This window comes from Podarcis gaigeae (genome assembly GCF_964106915.1).
Source record: "Podarcis gaigeae genome assembly, chromosome: 17".
Classification (NCBI taxonomy): Eukaryota; Metazoa; Chordata; class Lepidosauria; order Squamata; family Lacertidae; genus Podarcis; species Podarcis gaigeae.
The window spans coordinates 29,003,860-29,021,545 of NC_139694.1; the positions used below are offsets into that span (position 1 = coordinate 29,003,860).

The following is a 17,686-nucleotide window of genomic DNA, read 5'->3' on the forward strand; positions in this document are numbered from 1 at the left end:
TGACATCCTGGATAGCCAGGATTAGGGCTGCTGCCTTGCAAGGTGCAGCTCCTGATTCTGCTTCCCATCCTCATTCAGGATACGGTAAGGGGCTTGATGAAGGAAGGGAAAGATCCAGCTTTTGGCCCCCCCTCCCTGCCTCCCTGTTTTCATGCCTAGGAGTCCCCTTAGTACACAGAATCCAAAACCCTTCTCTTGTCCATGGATGGTCCCATTTTGCTGCCCTGTTGATAGGCACGGCATCAATAAGTTTGCTATTAAAAGGAAATATTAGGCTGACAGAGAATAAAACCTGGTCCAACCAGATTTCCTACTCCAATTAAAGGTCAACGTAATCTTTTTGTATTGCTCAGACGGTGTCTGCACTGCAAATGTCTCTCTGCCTGGCTCTTTCTCCATGTCACTCATATAATTGTAAGCACTTCTTAATTGGATGCAGGCAGTTTCTTGCCATTTAGTAAATCGCTAATTACTACGTGTCACATGTCTGGTTGGGGAAATCATTAAAATCTTCCTTGGAAGTTTACAAAGGCATTCATTCTTTCTGTCTTCGTGGCCTTCTGCCTGCTAGACGAGGCTGAGATCCAAAAGCCTGTCTCAGAATGAGAAACGGAATAGGCCATTTAAGATTTAAATTCTTATCTGTCCAGATGTTTTGATTCTTCAGAAGATCCTCATTACAATATCCCCAAATGCTCTAGCCTGTCAGTTGCTTATGTTGATGAAACATCTGGCTCTTGCTTGCTTGGGACAGAGGGGCCACTCCAGAAAATTCAAATGCAGTTGCATCCCTGTCTGGAAAGGAAAATAGATTTCCATGCTGCAATTTCTGCATCGGGGGGATTAACAAGTAAATGGCAGCTATGAAAACCTTTAGTGCAGATGTGCAGAAGTGATACTGCCGTGTGTTTCCATTGGCCACTGAGGCAGAAGTGATCTACATGGCCCCTTTCCAGAAATAGGGGTTAGGCTTCAAAGACTTGTAAGTGGGAGAAGAAATTATTATTATTATTATTATTATTATTATTATTATTATTATTATTACAACATATATACATACATAACCCGCCCATCTGGCTGGGTTTCCCCAGCCACTCTGGGCAGCTTCCAACAAGAGATTAAAAATCCAATAAAACATCACTCATTAAAAACTTCCCTAAACAGGGCTGCCTTCAGATGTCTTCTAAATATCAGATAGTTGTTTATTTCTTTGACATCTGATGGGAGGGCATTCCACAGGGCGGGCGCCACCACCAAGAAGGCCCTCTGCCTGGTTCCCTGCAACCTCACTTCTCACAGGGAGGGGAAATAGAGAGAGAGAAATAGTTGCTGGCACTGATCAGTTAATGTTTGTCTAAGATCTCAAACTTGGCGCTCCTAGCCAGCTAGCAACTGTACCCTCCATACGGCACCAGCTGCAGCTGCCCCACGGGACGCCATCGCAAACTGCCCTGCTGCCAAATCAGACCATGGGTCTATCTACTCCAATATGGTCACTTCTGATTGACAGCTGGAGATCCTCTGGATTGAAATGCGCATCCTTTGCATGCAAGGCATCAATTGCACCACTGAGCTATGGCACATTCCCTTGCTAGCCTCTACCCCTGCTTTGTGCCTTTAAGTGAGGACATTGAGTTCCCAGCAGTGGTCCCCTTTTTGCTGTTACTTCCTAGTGCTCAACATCACCGGCGCACAATATGCGCCTTCTTACCAGGGGCTGCTCAGAAAACAGCTGCCACAAAATCCTTCCTAGTCCATTTCCCCTTCTGTGATTGGCCAGGAGTGACTGTTCTTAGGAAACATCACCAGAATGCAGCAGGAGACAGAATCAGAATCCAAAATGACCTTACACATTGGAGACCAGGGCCCAAGCTAACGAAACTAATTTCAATAAGGACAAACGTCAGGTTCTGCGCTCAGGCAGGAAGAACCAGGTGCACGGATATAGGATGGGGGACACCTGGCTTTCCAGTAGTATATTTGAAAAGGATCTAGGGGTCTTGGTGGACCACAAGCTGAAGATGATGCAGCTATTCTAGGCTGCATCAACAGAAGTCTAGGGTCCAAACCAAGGGAAGTCATAGTCATAGTCTTCCCTCCAGAGAAGCGGACACGGAGCAATGGTTCCAAACTACAAGAAAGAAGATTCCACCTAAACATTAGGAAGAACTTCCTGACAGTAAGAGCTGTTCGACAGTGGAATTTGCTGCCAAGGAGTGTGGTGGAGTCTCCTTCTTTGGAGGTCTTTAAGCAGAGGCTTGACAACCATATGTCAGGAGTGCTCTGATGGTGTTTCCTGCTTGGCAGGGGGTTGGACTCGATGGCCCTTGTGGTCTCTTCCAACTCTATGATTCTATGAAGTCATAGTCCCGCTCTTTTCTGCCTTGGTCAGACCACACCTGGAGTACTATGTCCCGTTCTGGGTGCCACAATTTAAGAAGCATATTGACAAGCAATTTAAGAAGCATATTGACAATTTAAGAAGCATATTGACAAGCTGGAATGTGTGCAGAGGAGGGTGACCAAGATAATCAAGGGTTTGGAAACCAAGCCTTATAAGGAATGGTTGAAGGAGCTGGGCATGTTTATTCTGGAAAAGATATGAGGAGAAATGAGTCATCTCAAGGGCTGTCACATGGAAGATGGAGCAATCTTGTTTTCTCCTCTGGAGGGTAGGACTTGAACGCATGACTTCACATTACAAGAAAGGAGATTCCGACTCAACATTCAAAAGAACTTTCCCACAGCCAGAGCTGTTTGACAGTGAAATGGTCTCCCATGGGAGGTTGTGGGCTCTCCTTTCATGGAGGTTTTGAAGCAGAGGTTGAAAGGCCCTTGGTCAGGGATGCTTGAGCTGAGATTCCTGCATTGCAGGGGGTTGGACTAGATGACCGCTGGGTCCCTTCCAGCTCTCAGATTCTCTTGACAGCCTGAAGGCACTGAGCAGAGATGGGAACAGGCGGCATTGTCCCACCGTTAAGCAATTTGTGAATATTGTACATGCAACAGGGTGGGGGCTGAGTGGCGCATACAATCTGTCTGTTGTGTTGCGTGCACATCATTTGAATTGCAATCCACAGATGTGGAAAATGACATTGCACACAGACTAAAACAAATCCACAAATTTACGCGCCTGCCTCTCTATTTTTTCCTTCATTCACCGTACTCCTTTGTGTGGTTCCCGTTCTTTGGAGATCAATAAGGTAGTTTCTGGTTTCTTTTAGAGTGATGCCTTTGCCTAGGAAAAAGTGAGATTTCCAAGTATTTTATGCTCTTTGTAGAGCAAGGCTGGAGAATCTTCTTTCTCTGGTGAGTCACATTCCCTCAGAGATAGCAGTCGACCGAAAGTGTGCAGAGCTGGAGCCAAATATGGGGGGCACCCCTTCTCTCTCCCCCTCTTTACCACTCCTTGTTTTCTCTCCCTCTTGTCTTGCAACTTTTTCCCTCCCAACCCCCTTTTTAAACTTTCTGTTCACCCACATGGACTTAGGTGAAGGGCTGCACAAAATTACACCAAGGGACAGATCTCTTTTTGGAATGAAAGGCAGTTATAAATCTGTTTGATAATGGTGATGATGATGATGATGATGAAGATGATGATGCTCTCCACTGCTGTAATTGCAGGTCTAATTGATCCTGTCTCCCTTTCCCCTTCGCCACCCTTTTCTTTCAAAACAACATTACCAAGCAAGGAAAAAGCACTGCTTCATAAGTACTCCTTCTGTCTCAAAACATTATAATCTTACAAGGCCAGTTTTATTTTACTTGGCCACTAAGCTGTCAGTCAGTTGAAAATTCAATAATGATTTACTTTTACTGCTTGGAAGGTGGGTTAACGGCCGCAAGTTGCTATTTTCTCGATGGTGGAGTCTGTTCGCTTCTGTTCATAGGAGGGTAAGAAAGAAGGCAAAGGCAATTCTTCATTTGTGACATTTTGAACACCCAAGCTGCTGTTATAGAACAATTTCAGCTGGAATAAATTTTATTTGAAGTAACTTTTAAAAGGAAGAATGCTTCTGGTATTAACTAGTATGTTTCAGTAACGTTTAAAATTAAGACCAGCAGTATGGCCTTATAAAAATTAGGAGCAAAAAATGATTGCAAGAATACAGCAATCTGCCAGCATCTGTTAGGTTTGTTTTAGCCCTGGGTCAGCACAGTGTATGGTCACATTAAAGGTAAAGGGACCCCTGACCATTAGGTCCAGTCGTTGCCAACTCTGGGGTTGTGGCGCCCATCTCGCTTTACTGGCCAAGGGAGCCAGCATACAGCTTCCGGGTCATGTGGCCAGCATGACTAAGCCGCTTCTGGCAAACTAGAGCAGCACACGGAAACGCTGTTTACCTTCCCGGCGGAGTGGTACCTATTTATCTACTTGCACTTTGGTGTGCTTTCAAACTGCTAGGTTGGCAGGAGCAGGGTCTGAGCAACGGAAGCTCACCCTGTCACAGGGATTGAACCGCTGACCTTCTGATCGGCAAGTCCTAAGTTCTGTGGTTTAACCCACAGCACCACCCATGTCCCTTAACCATGGTTATCCCTTTGCAAAAAGGGCAGGGGGCAATTTCTGCTTGGCAGATGGGGGGGGGGGCAAGGGATGTGATCCCGTAGGTAATCAGGAGTGTTATGGCCCTTTGAAAACTCCAGTGGTTTCCATAACTATGTTTGAAGAACTATAATCTCTTATCTTTCCCTACTTTTTGACTTGCAAGCAGAATATGGCTGCTTTTACTTTTTCAGAAAACTACATTCTAGGAAGCTTATTTATCTAATAGAAACATGCATTTCCTATTTGGGCTTCTGCTATAGATTAAATACAAGTAGGTAAATAATTGCTACACCAGTCCTTTAAAAGTGCCCGAGAGAGAATGCTAACTGGGGTGAGTTTTATTTTGAGAGCGTAATTTTAGGTATGCACTGAGGTGGCTTTCCATGCATTGCACCTCATACTCTCTTTGTGCCTTTTAGGAACCTCTGGGGGCGAACCCAAACTCCCCACATCCCCGGGCAATGGCTCCTTGCTCCTGTCTGGTGATGAGTCTCTAGGTCAGGGCCAGCCCAATGCATTTTGCCACTTGGTGCAAACCACGAAATAGTGCCAACCCTAACCCTAACCCTGCTAGGGAATAAGCAGGGAGTGAATATCTGCATCAGAAACGGGGGGCGGGGAGAGGAGAAGGCCAGCAGCCCCTCCCTTTCACCAAGAGGCCGCTGCAAAGGCAGTGTGGCAAAGGGGTGCCGCTGAGGACGTGGCAGATCAGCCGCCAAGGAGAGTGCGGCAGATTTGGCTGCAGCGGCAGCAATAGCAAGCAATGCATTCCTTAGAGGCCAGGTCTGCTGCCCCTGTGGATCCTGCCACCTGAAGCAGTTTCCTCCCCTTGCCTCAGGTGTGTATTGCTAACCCTGGCTCAGTTGCCAGACAACCTCACGGACGGAAGCCATTGCGATTTCTGCAACCAGTTGCAGTTACCCCGGTACAGCTGCTCATCTGTGTTAGAGGTTGATGAAATAACATCCCAGAAAGGCTGAAAGGTTTATTTTATTTGTTGAATTTATATATCGCCCTATATCTGGAGGTTTCAGGGCGCTTCACAATTCCCTTCTGTCTGGCTTTTTCTATAATGTGGGAATGAGATGTGAAATCACCCCGGCTTTCCATTGGTTGATTCTTTGCTGTTGGGATCTTGCCTTCGTTTCCTCCCGTCCATACAGATAACATGAAGGAGAACTCCCTGGACTTTTCACGGTGCAGAGGTTGCCCTGGTCAGAACCAGTGCTTTGGACATGTCCTGGGGGAGATGTTCCTCCGAGGTGGGCAGCCTTTGGAAAATACTGCAACGAGTAGTTCTTCCTAGAGCAGTGGTGGCAAACCTATGCCGCACATGCCAATTTGAACTGTATTTGTCTCCCCCCGGTGCTGATTTTCTTGAGTCAAAATGAGAGTACCCTAAAAAAAATAATTTAGAATAAAAGCACTGGTTTATACCATAAAATTATATATCAGTGGAAAGATAATTTAATGAAGAATATAATGCAGTAACTTTTATGAAGGATTATTTATTACAACAGCAGTCATAAAGAAGAAATGTGAAACAGACAGAAAAAATGAGATATACAGCTTAAATTGCCGTGTTGGCACTTCACGATAAATACCGTATTTTTCGCTCCATAAGGTGCACCTGGCCATAAGGCACACCTACTTTGGGGGGGGGGGATTCAAGAAAAAAAATATATGCGGCTCTTGGGGGCTTTTGCGGGAGGTGGGGGAACTGAGAGAGCCTCGCTCTGTTCCATCCCCCACCTCCTGCAAAAGCCAGGGATAGCCGCGCAAAGCTCCCCGCTGCCCTGCGGAGGCTTCGCGGGCTACCCCAGAGCTGCTCAGGAGCTTGTGGGGCTGGCGGTGGGGGGAAGTCTGGCTTTCCCCCACCGCCAGCCCCAAAGAGCAGGTTGGGGAGCAGCGGAAAGGCGTTGCGCAGCTTTCCCGCTTGTGGGGCTGACGGTGGGAGATGTCCGGCTTTCCCCCAGCCCCAAAGAGCTTGTCGGGTCTGGCAGGGGAAGCCCGGGTTCCCTCCCCCCCAGCCCCAGGGACCACACATTCGCTCCATAAGACACACAGACATTTCCCCTTAGATTTTAAGAGGGGGAAAGTGCATCTTATGGAGCTAAAAAAACAGTAAGTGGGTTTTGGCTTGTAGTTTGGGCACTCGGTCTCTACAAGGTTCGCCATCACTGTCCTAGAGCTTGAAACGTCCTTGGTCATCTTCCAAACCCACTTGCCTTTTCCCCCATCCTTTTAAATTCCACGACCTCCTTGGGTTAATTCTGGGCAAAATGTTCAGCTGGTAAGGAAATGCGGCTTAAGACAAGTGTCTTCGGAAGCTGAGATGGAAGCAAGCCTTTTGCTTCTCCCGTGGAAGTAGACCATTTAGCCCCAAACTAGAAAATTACCGTATTTTTTGCTCTATAAGACTCACTTTTTCCCTCCTAAAAAGTAAGGAAAAATGTGTGTGCGTCTTATGGAGCAAATGCAGGCTGCGCAGCTATCCCAGAAGCCAGAACAGCAAGAAAACTGCTTTCACTGCGCAGCGATCCCTCTTGATGTTCTGGCTTCTGAGATTCAGATTTTTTTTTTTCTTGTTTTCCTCCTCCAAAAACTAGGTGCATCTTGTGGTCTGGTGCATCTTATAGAGCGAAAAATACGGTATGCTTTTTCAGGATATTAAACCAACCTCAGAACCGTGTTTTAATACTGTGGCTTGTTCCAAAGTTGGTTTCCCCAGTTTCCCAGTTCAGACAACACAGAAAACAATGGCAAATTGGAGAGTTCCCAGTTTGCTTGCATTTGTGGACAAAGGACCTGTTCATATCTTGGTCCCCAAACTTCATCCCAACCCCCTTTTGCAACCAAATTTGTGCTGCTGGTATAAAATCTCCTCTTTTTTCCTTTTTTATTGTGGAGTAATAGCTGCTAAGTTGATTATTATAGGGTCGTATGAGCATTACTCTAGGCAATTTCAGTGTTTTTGGGTGTGGAGGTTATTGGTGGTTTTGAGTACTCACTGTGTTTTGTGTGGGTGTTTGTAAATAAAGATGCGTTTAAATTTGTTTGTGGAGCAAAGCCAAGGTTTGTAGGGAATCAAAGGTAATCATGTTTTTGTATCCATTGTCTTTTGTGACCAGAGGACACCCCCCCCCCAGATATTTCCGTTCCAGAGGCCAAAAATCAAAATGACCCTGAGGAATAAAATTAGACAAAGTTCTCGGGAGCCCTGCTTGTTGAATAATCATTCTCTAAGCAACAAAATATATGAAATTATCACGTGATTAAGAATGGTAATGCTCGGTTGTATTTTCGCTTTTTTAGAAAGCGAACTTGACTTCTGTAACAAATATGCCATTAATAAATTCAAGTTAGGCTTGACCTATAACTGGATTGTGTATTTGGTACTAAAAATCTTTGATCTGATTAAAATAGTGTTAATTTCCATGGATTGTCAATAGAATGCAGAATACCAGCTTCTGGGATTAAGAGGTTAAATTTAAATTATTGGGAAGTCGTCACAAAAGAATGGTCAGTATCCATAAGCTACCCACAAATTTATAGAACTCATAAATTCTAATATGCATATATCTGCTGGGTGAAAATGATATAATCTGCTGCAATATCATTTTTATTCAGATCCCTTTTGAAATCTTGCTAGCCATCAGCAAATCCAAGCAGCCTTTTAGGTGTGGCACCTGAGAGCATGAGAGGGTGGCAGTGGGATTTGAGTATGTTGTATTTTGCACATGCTAAAAACAGAAATACTTCGTTCCTTACGCTTTTGTCTCAAAGGCATGTTAAATCAGGAAGGTTTTCGAAGTGCTGCTGTTTTTAGCAATCCCTGCATCTCCAAATTTAAGAGAACAATGAAGCATCTTTGTGTGTGTGGTGCAGCTTTAAAACGCACGCCTCGCTGTTTTGCTTTTTTTAAAAAAAGCGTGTTTATATCCCTTGGATTTAAAAAAAATATTAATGTACTGTAATTAAAAAGCTTCCGGGAAACTGCCCTCCCCCCTTCCAAAGAAAATAATAATAATAATTCCTGATTTGAGTTCCTGGAATAATAAGGGGGAAATATGATAAGTACTTGTCAATATTAAATCAGGCTGGAGGAAGGAGGCTGCAGGCCTTGTGGAAGGTAGAATGAAACAGCAGAATTCAGCCCCTACAACCCTCTCAGGATTGCATTTTCCGTAAAATAAAATTACTTGTGTATGAAAACATAGCCTTTCCCGGGCTCTCTTTTCCCCCCTGATCAGCTGATGAAGAGACTAGCAGCTCGCTGCTTTGCTGGCTTGTTAATTTTATCCCCACTAACTGTGATTTCCGATAGCCGGCCTGCTGCTGATAGTGGTAAGGTAAATATCCTTTTTCCTTGCTGTCGTGGAGATTCAGTCGAGCGGCATCCCGGGCATTCCTAGGTGTGCGCCGCATCCCAGGCCGGTGTGTGTTGCTGCCGCGTTTTCCGTGCACAAACGAGGGATTAAGGGGAGCAATGGCATTAACTGTTGACAGCCTTGCATGCTGCATTTACGATGAGCCTCCGAGATTTGCAGAACAGTTGCCTTTGCTTAAATCTCCGCTAGCTGCTGGTATGTGTGCACCGGGGTGTCCTGCTTGAGCCAAATGAATATTCATGAATTTGTGTGCAGATAATTCTCTTTTCCCCCCTTCTTCTTCCTCTTCTTTTTCTGCTCCTTCCTTCCTTCTTCCTTCCTCCTCCTCCTCCTCCTCCTCCTCCTCCTCCTTCTAACTCATCCGATCTCCAGCTCCTTCTCCGAACGCAGTAGAAGCAGGATGGAAATTGTCTTTTGATGATTCAGGCCTGGCTCCCAGGCACTCCCTCTGGATTGTGTGTGCATTCATGTTCGTCTGTGGGTTTCCACATTGCAGGATGAATAGGAAGCAGGTTGTTCTGCGTCTCTGACATGCCCGCCTGCTTTGTGTGGTGCACCAGGTTTTGTGCACACAAAACGTTTTGGTGAGAGAGACGTTGCGCCCAAGTGAAAGAAATTGTGCCTGGGCTGCAATCACTCTTTGTGTATTGATTGTTGCACTCACATGTTCATAAATATTAGCCATGTTTGGTGCTGTGGAAAAATGAAGGTAATTGCCTGATGATTAGAGCTCTTTCAGCTCTGAGAAAAAGGATTGATTATCATGTGCATGTGTTGCAGGGAGCACAGGAAAGCAACAGGGACAATGTCAACATTGGTGTTTTGAGAAAGCCTTCAGCACAAAAACGGAGGTGATTTATTTTTAAAAATCAGGATTTTTTTTTTCTTTCTTTCTTCCCTCTAATACCTTTGTCATTTTCATATCCTGGAAGACTAAACCGTCCCACATCTCTGGGCGTTTTCTTCTGTTTTCTTAAACCAAAGAAAGTTCAGCTTCTGTGATTGTCACACATGGATTTCTTAGACAGTGTGGACAGATTTCCTTTAAAACAGGTTTGTTTTTGTAGCAATTTCCACCCTCTCACTGCATAGTGCTGCTGCCTGAGGTTCACAGCACACATTTGCAGGTAAATTTTGAACTAGTGAATGTTGCTTGATTTGTGTTTGCGTGGTGTCATTTTCCTCACCCCACAGTGCCAATAGTCTTTGCTGCACAACAATGTGTTGTCCAACACTTCTGCATTGTCAGTGGTCCAGACCTTAGCTGAATATTGCATTCGTGGCGTTTTAGGTGTGTAATTTGAACTGATTTGAAAATTTTGTTTGAAAATTTCTAATTGAAAGAATCTGGTTTGTTACTTCTTTGTTCAGAAAGGGGAATTCATATAATGTATGCGGGTGAATGTGTTTTGAAGAGAATTCCCCGCCCTTTTTAATGATTGCTTTGTCTATAAATATGTATTGAAAATGATGTATGAATGGACATATTAAAATATATTGATCATTCATTGAGTGTGCATGGAGACAGTTGGAGCTTCAATGGCCTTTTTTGGGGTGTGGCCTTAACGCTCTACAGTTGAATGGATTACTCCGACAAAATTGTTACTGTGGTTTTACGTTTAGCGCCGCTGATTTCCCCTAATATTTATATTTGGACTTCTGCTTCTGGATTGATTCATTTTATCCTTCAAAATTGTCTGCACCTTGCAGAGGTTATAATATATAGCATCCATTGGCGTCTTCAATTTTGCAAATAATTTTTTCGTCTTTCCTAATTAAGGCAATCGAAGACGGCAACTTGGAGGAAATGGAAGAAGAAGTTCGGCTTAAGAAACGGAAAAGGAGGAGAAATGTAGACAAAGATTCGGGCAAAGAGGATGGAGAGAAGGCGAAAAAGAGGAGAGGAAGGCCGCCGGCGGAGAAATTGTCACCTAACCCTCCTAAGCTGACGAAGCAGATGAATGCCATCATTGATACTGTTATCAATTACAAAGACAGGTGAGCTCATATTTACCTATGTCAGTTCCTTGTTTTCTTTGTAAAGACTTACTTGCTCGGAAATAGGTGTATTTTACACGCACACCTGTATTATTCTTATGTGCATCAATGCATCATTTATTGAACTATTTCATGCCACTTTTCAGGGCAGAAAAGCTCTCCCATGGTAGCGAACCAACAAAACCGCCATGTTTTAAAAGTAGGATATAAATGTAAAATAGTAACATAAAAAAAACACAGTTCCTCCACACATCTATTCAGCGCTTTCACAGCATCCCAGGGACTAGGAGAGGAAATGAACAGCCTGTCATCTGATTCCACCTTGCCCAAACCTCCAAATTCCTTCTCAACAGCTTCATGTAGTAATTAAAAAGCACTTGGGGACAAGATGGAACCCAGAAGCCATGGAGCAGAACCGATGTTCGAAACTCCCCTTGTTCGAGGCGCATTTTGTGGCGGGGAATTTCATTCAAAGTGAGCGGTTTCTGAGCTCTAGGCGCAATCCTGCACCTAAGATTTCAGATTGAAACTGCAGAGTGGAAGGAAAGGAGGAGCTTTTTCTGCCTCCCCACTTCCAGCTACTCTCTGAAGACTGGAGAAGAGACCCTCTTCAGAATATTAGGTGGGTGGGCAGGGGAAGGACCAGAACGTGTGAACAGTGAAAATGAACATGATATTTTAGCTGCAGTTCATTCATTTTCAGCTTTGTATTCTTGTTACAAAAAAGTGTGCCTAGACATTTCGTTGTTGCACCCATAACCTGGTTTAAGGTGCCCTTGAGCTCCTAGCTTTCCTATCTCATTTTCTAGCCCTGAGCAGAGCAGGGGTGTCCCAGCATCACCTTCTGGCTCCATCCCTCCCAAGAGGATGGCAGAATTAATAGTATATTTTCAATAGAAACTAGGGGCAATATGGAATTACTCTCCTTCTTGCACAGAGTGATTATTATTATTTTATTTATTTATTTACTTACTTATCTATTTATTTACTGAATTTATATAATGCCCTATACCTGGAGGTCTTGGGGTGGTTCACAGAACAAAATCAAAATATAAAACCACAAAATATATAATCAAAATAAAAACAACAACCCAATACCCGCCCTCTCCCAAAAACCCACATTTTAAAAGGGCATAGGATGTCAATCAAATCAACCAAAGGCCTGGTAAAAAGGAACAAACTTCCCTAGGGAGAGCATTCCACAGATAGGGAGCCACCACAGAGAAGGCCCTGTTCTGGTGTTGCCACCCTCCGGACTTCTTCAGGAAGAGGCACCCAAAGGAGGGCCTCAGAAGATGATCTCAGGGTCTGGGCAGGTTCAGATGGGAAAAGGTGGTCCTTAAGGTATTGCAGTCCTGAGCTGTGATGGGAAAATGCATTAGGTAGTGAGGATAGGAGTTGGGTTTGACAGTTAGGGGTGCCATTCACAACATCTACAGGGTCTTCAATATCTTGGGGAAAGCTCCCATTCATTTGACAAACCATGTCATCTACTCCAGCAAGATATTTTAGTAGTGCAGTTTCAGAAAGATTTTTAAAAAGGGATATTGGCAGCGCTGAAGATGGTATCTCCAATTTCTGTTATTCTGACATTACAATCCAATGCACGTTTAGCCAGAGTGGTTTATATCCAGGGAAGCGGATCTGATAAGTGCCACTTACAGGACAAAGGTTCCTCACAGCTTTGTTTGCAAAAGTATCGGTTTCTGGCTAAAATACATTCCTGGAGCATAACTATTCTTTAGTTCTCTGGGGTGGAGAGCAGTGTGACATTCAGCATCCATTGCATCTAGTAAAAAGAAAGTGTTTTGAATATCCTTAAACATGTTTGAGGTATTTAGTATTTATATTAAAAAGTAAGTCATTGCTTTACCTACTTCTACCACTTCCAAAATACTTCTTCCTAGGAGTCTACACACTTTCTGTTCCTTTTCTTTATGCAGTGCAAATGACAAAGATAATGCCTTTTAAAGACATGAAGTTGTCTCTCTTCGACGTTAGTATCAAGGCAGAATTCGCTTCTGCGTGGTAACTCAAACTTGCCGAGTTTCATGAAGCTCACACACAGTTTAACATTTCTAAAGATTGCCGGTACTAAAACTAGGACCTTTTAAAAGCAGAAACCCAGTTTTCTCTTGTGTAGGATAATGTGCTCCAGATTTGGTGTTCAGATCTTGGCTGCATGGAGACGCCATGCTAAACTTCCCACGGGCTCAGGCATGGTGGCAGTGAGGCAGAGATGGGATGTTTTCAGTCCTGGTTTCAATGAACCGCAGCAGAGCTGGCCCAATACACTTCGTGGCTTGAGTCAAAACAAAAAATGGCGCTCCTCCAGCATCTCTCCATCGCCTAAGGGGACTGGGAATGGCCGAGGGAAGCCCTGGCACACTGAAGGGGGCAGTGGCAGCCCCAGTCTTCCCAGGTAGCGGGGGGAAAGCATTCCGAGCTCCTGGGGGGCTGGATCTGCCCCCCTCCCAGCCATCGCCCAACTGCCTCCCCAAGCAAGATGGGCAGACCAGCCTTGGACCACTGTATCAGGTGCTGTCCAAACCTTAAACTGTGGTTTATCTTTACTACAGCTTGTTGAAATGTTTAAGGTAGGCATGTCCAAAGTCCGTTCCGGGGGCTTAATCCGGCCCGCCGGTTGGTTTAATCCAGTCCCTGTGGCAGTTTATTTCCTGGGGTAAAATCCTAAGAAAATCTCAACAGCTTCAATCCTAAAAAAAACCCGCAACAACTTCAGTCCTAAAAAAAAAGGTTAACAACTTTGGTTGGCCGTTTGGTCGGCCCTCGCAACCCTTCAATTCCTCGGATCTGGCCCTCTTTGAAAAAGGTTTGGACACCACTGGTTTAAGGAAAATTGTACTGAAGAACAGCTCAGCTTTTTGGATTCAGATGGCATGTCAAGTTGTGGTTAATAAAAAATGGAAGCAAAGGCTTCTAAGCTCTTTCTCATGGCCACAGCGCAGAGAAGAAGAGTTTGGATTTGATATCCCGCTTTATCACTACCTGAAGGAGTCTCAAAGCGACTAACAATCCCTTTTCCCCTTCCAACCCCACCACAAACACTCTGTGAGGTGAGTGAGGTTGAGAGACTTCAGAGAAGTGTGACTAGCGCAAGGTCACCCAGCAACTGCATGTGGAGGAGCAGGGAATCGAACCTGGTTCACCAGATTACAAGTCCACTGCTCTTAACCACTACACCACACTGTCTCCCTGGGATGAGGCTAGGCTCATTTTCATCACTTTGGTTTATCGCAGGATTTCCCAAACTTGGGTCTTCCCCTGTTTTGGGACTACAACTCCCATCATCCCTGACCGCTGGTCCTGCTAGCTAGGGTTGGTGGGAGTTGTAGTTCAAAAACAGCTGGAGACACAAGTTTGGGAAACCCTGGTTTACTGAGCCACATACTGGTTCAGTGACATCTTGGAAGAACAGTCCGTTGCTTAAATATTTTCTGAAGCCTGCCTAGATAGCACATTTTTTATATGGATGATATGGACAATTTTGCAATCATAACATGAAAACGTTAGTAAAATCTGCATATAGATGACCCTGTGTTTCCTAGAATTTGTGGGGTTTTGTGTTTAATATACTATGCGTTGGTTTTTTAACCATTGCATTCTTTCAGGTTTTCCCCCTAAAGAAATGAGAATATTCCAAATTTTACGTGTACTTTTACGTGTAAGGTGGGAAACATAAAATTTGTATTCAAAATCCTTTTTGCCCGACATAAGCAGACCATCAGAAATATTTTGGATTTTGCATATAGCCTACATTGGTGTGTGATCCAAGTTTATCTTAAACTGACTTGCAGAATATCCTGCCCAACGTCTATGTTCCTTGCTGTGATTAATTTGTTAATGAATTTGTTTATCCCCCTTGGAAGCAACGTAGAAGTTTATTCCTCTAGAAAGGGTTCAATGATACCTATCTGCATTGCACAACTTGTCAAACTCAAGTAAGAGCGGCTGAATTGTGAATATGAGCCCCTTAATGAGAGAGATGAGTGATTTGAGAAATAGCACAGAAATAGTGTCCCCTTGTGGCTTTGTGCATATTGAAATTCTGATCCTGTTATCTGGTCCCCAGACAGAGCATCAAAACAGATAACTTCTTAAGGGGAGCTCATTGGAAGATGTAGGGAGTGTTGGGAAAACGCCATGGGGTGCCTGCAAGCCCCCAGAACTCCAAGCATCCTCCGATAGGCACAGCTCTGGAAAAGGCATCTCCATTCCCGTGCGCTTCTAACGACATACATCATAATGATGTATGCACACTAAGCTTCTGGCATAAGACAGCAAGAAGCATGAGACATCGTAGAGCTAATCTACTATTTATTTACCCACTACTTACAGACATAAGGATGCGAATGGCGCTGTGGGTTAAACCATTGAGCCTCGTGGGCTTGCCGATCAGAAGGTCGGCTGTTCGAATCCCCCCAACGGGGTGAGCTCCCGTTGCTCGGTCCCTGCTCCTGCCAGCCTAGCAGTTCGAAAGCACGTCAAAGTGCAAGTAGATAAATAGTGGGCAGTAGGTATAAAAAGGTTGACTACTCCTGGTCTACAGGTTTGAGAAGGGACACCCTGCAAGACATTGTCCCCGCTGAAAGACGGGGTCATATTCATCTCTGCAGGAGTTTCTCTCCTTGCAATGTCAGGAAATGTGAGATGTCCCTGGGGTATTCTCTGGTCTTGCTTCCTCGTGATGGCACCGTTTGCAGAGTTGTATCATGGCTCAGCAGGGTGGATTTGATTTAAATCAAATCAATTTAAATCACTGGTCAGTAAGACTTGATTTAAATAATTTTTTTAAGAGAAAGACTCATTATTGCTTAATTTTTACAATATCTTAATATTTAATATCTTAATATTTACAACCAGATGAGGGTTTCATTTTGGAATAATAAGTTTTTGGAGTAGTTTTTACAGTTATATATAAAAAATTACTGATTTGGTTATACTATTAGAAATACATGGAGCGATAATTAAGAAATTGTTGTGATGTTTAATAAGTTAACTGTGTTTATATTTGGACAACTTTTCTGCTGTACTTTATTGGAAGGAGGAAAATAATCATTCCCTTAGTGACAATTTAAACAGTTTACTTAACTAAAACAATAACGGTATAGCATATGTATCCATGTTTGTTAACTGATGTGGCTAAACGATTTTTGAAATAAAAAATTTAGACTGAGTTTTAGCACACATGAAAAACTTTAAAAAATCCTTATTTCCTGATGAATCGCATTTGGACTCTAATGTAACTTAAATAGAAAACTATCTTTAGAAAGATTATTCCCCCAAAAGCACTTTATTTTAAAAATCCAATTTAAATAAAAGAAATCTGATTTAAATTTTGAAAATCCATTTAAAAAAATCATTGATTTTTATCTACCCTGTGGCTCAGGAAGCCAAGATTCTGACTTTGTCCATTTACGGGGCCCCTTCTCACAACCAGGGAGCCCCTAAGGCACTGTGGCTTCCCAGTTTGGATGACACAGAAAGCTGCCGTCATTTAGAACTTTTCCTGAATGACACATTTATTTTCCTAAATAATCGCAGAGGTTTGGTGGGAAGGCCAACGGCTCCGTTCATATCTGGCCTGACTAAATGGAGATGGGCTTGTTCACCGTGACCAGCTTAGATTGCACAACGGACACGCGAGTTTGCTATCTGTTCACAAAACTCAAGTGAGCTCAGAAGTAGTCTTATCGCATTGATTCAGCGTTTGTAAAATTAAAAACACGGGCGCTTCCTTCTCTTTTTATAGCAGCGAGTTAGCAATGGGAGTGTTTTCCTGAATGTCCTCCTCCCCGTTTGGCCCTCGGGAGTCGGGGACCCCACCCCCGGCCACATCTGCAGAGTGCTTTTGCCTGGCGGAAATGTTTCCTTGATCTTTTCTGCTGCCCCTTGCTCACCACTGGGGAAAGTGGAGAGGTCTGGGGGTGGAGAAATCTAAGGTTTCTGCATGGCTGGAACACAACCTGCCATGCAAGGGGAAGTGTCCCCACCACCACCATTTTTGCCCTTTGGACATCTGTCCCTCCACCGCTGTCACGAAGCCTCAGGAAGGTTGCCCAAGGAGGAATAAAGCCATGGAGACAAAAGAGGTTCCCCAACCCATCCTGAGAGCTGAAGAGTTTTTTGCTTAGCTAGAAGTGGGTTTTTAAAAGTAGGTGAGAGACTGCTGACATGCGTCCAAAATGTGGCTTTGTAATTCTGCAGAAGCCTATTGTGCCCATTATAATGGAAACAAAATTAATGATGACTCAGAACAGGGACGAAACATGAAATGCCATCATCCTGAATCTGTCCTTTGAGGTGTGCTTCTGGATTTTGTATGAAACAGTCAGTGGTGAACTAATGCCAGGGTACTGGAAGAAGGAAAGATCACCAGTGTTGAAGCAATGATTCTTCAGCCTCAACTTTGTTGGTCTGGTCATGTTGTGCGGATGCCTGATTATCGTCCTCCAAAGCAACTCCTCTACTCCAAAATTAAAAATGCAAAGTGTAATGCTGGTGGTCAACAAAAGAGGTTTGTCTCAAGGCAACTCTAAAAAATGTAGTATAAACACCAACAATTGGGAAACACTTGCCTGCGAGTGCTCCAATTGGAGAACAGCCTTTACCAAAAGTGTCATGGGCTTTGAAGGCACTCGAACTCAGGACACAAGTAAGAAACATGCTAAGAGGAAGGCATGCTTGGCAAATCCACACCGTGATCAACTCCCGCCTGGAAACCAAT

At 44.0% G+C, this 17,686-nt stretch overlaps 1 protein-coding gene across 19 annotated transcripts in view; it reads left to right on the top strand.

The window, feature by feature from the left end:
- Positions 1-17,686, top strand: part of SMARCA2 (SWI/SNF related BAF chromatin remodeling complex subunit ATPase 2) — a 127,601-nt gene that overhangs the window by 88,892 nt on the left and 21,023 nt on the right. For 17 of the 19 annotated variants that reach the window (XM_083718288.1, XM_083718289.1, XM_083718299.1 and 14 more), the window contains one exon: positions 10,721-10,938. In XM_083718288.1, the coding sequence (XP_083574414.1) occupies positions 10,721-10,938 (218 nt within the window). Of the gene's footprint in view, positions 1-8,790; positions 8,902-9,628; positions 9,650-10,720; positions 10,939-17,686 lie in introns of those variants that run through there. The other 2 variants (XM_083718297.1, XM_083718298.1) reach the window with 2 other exon arrangements.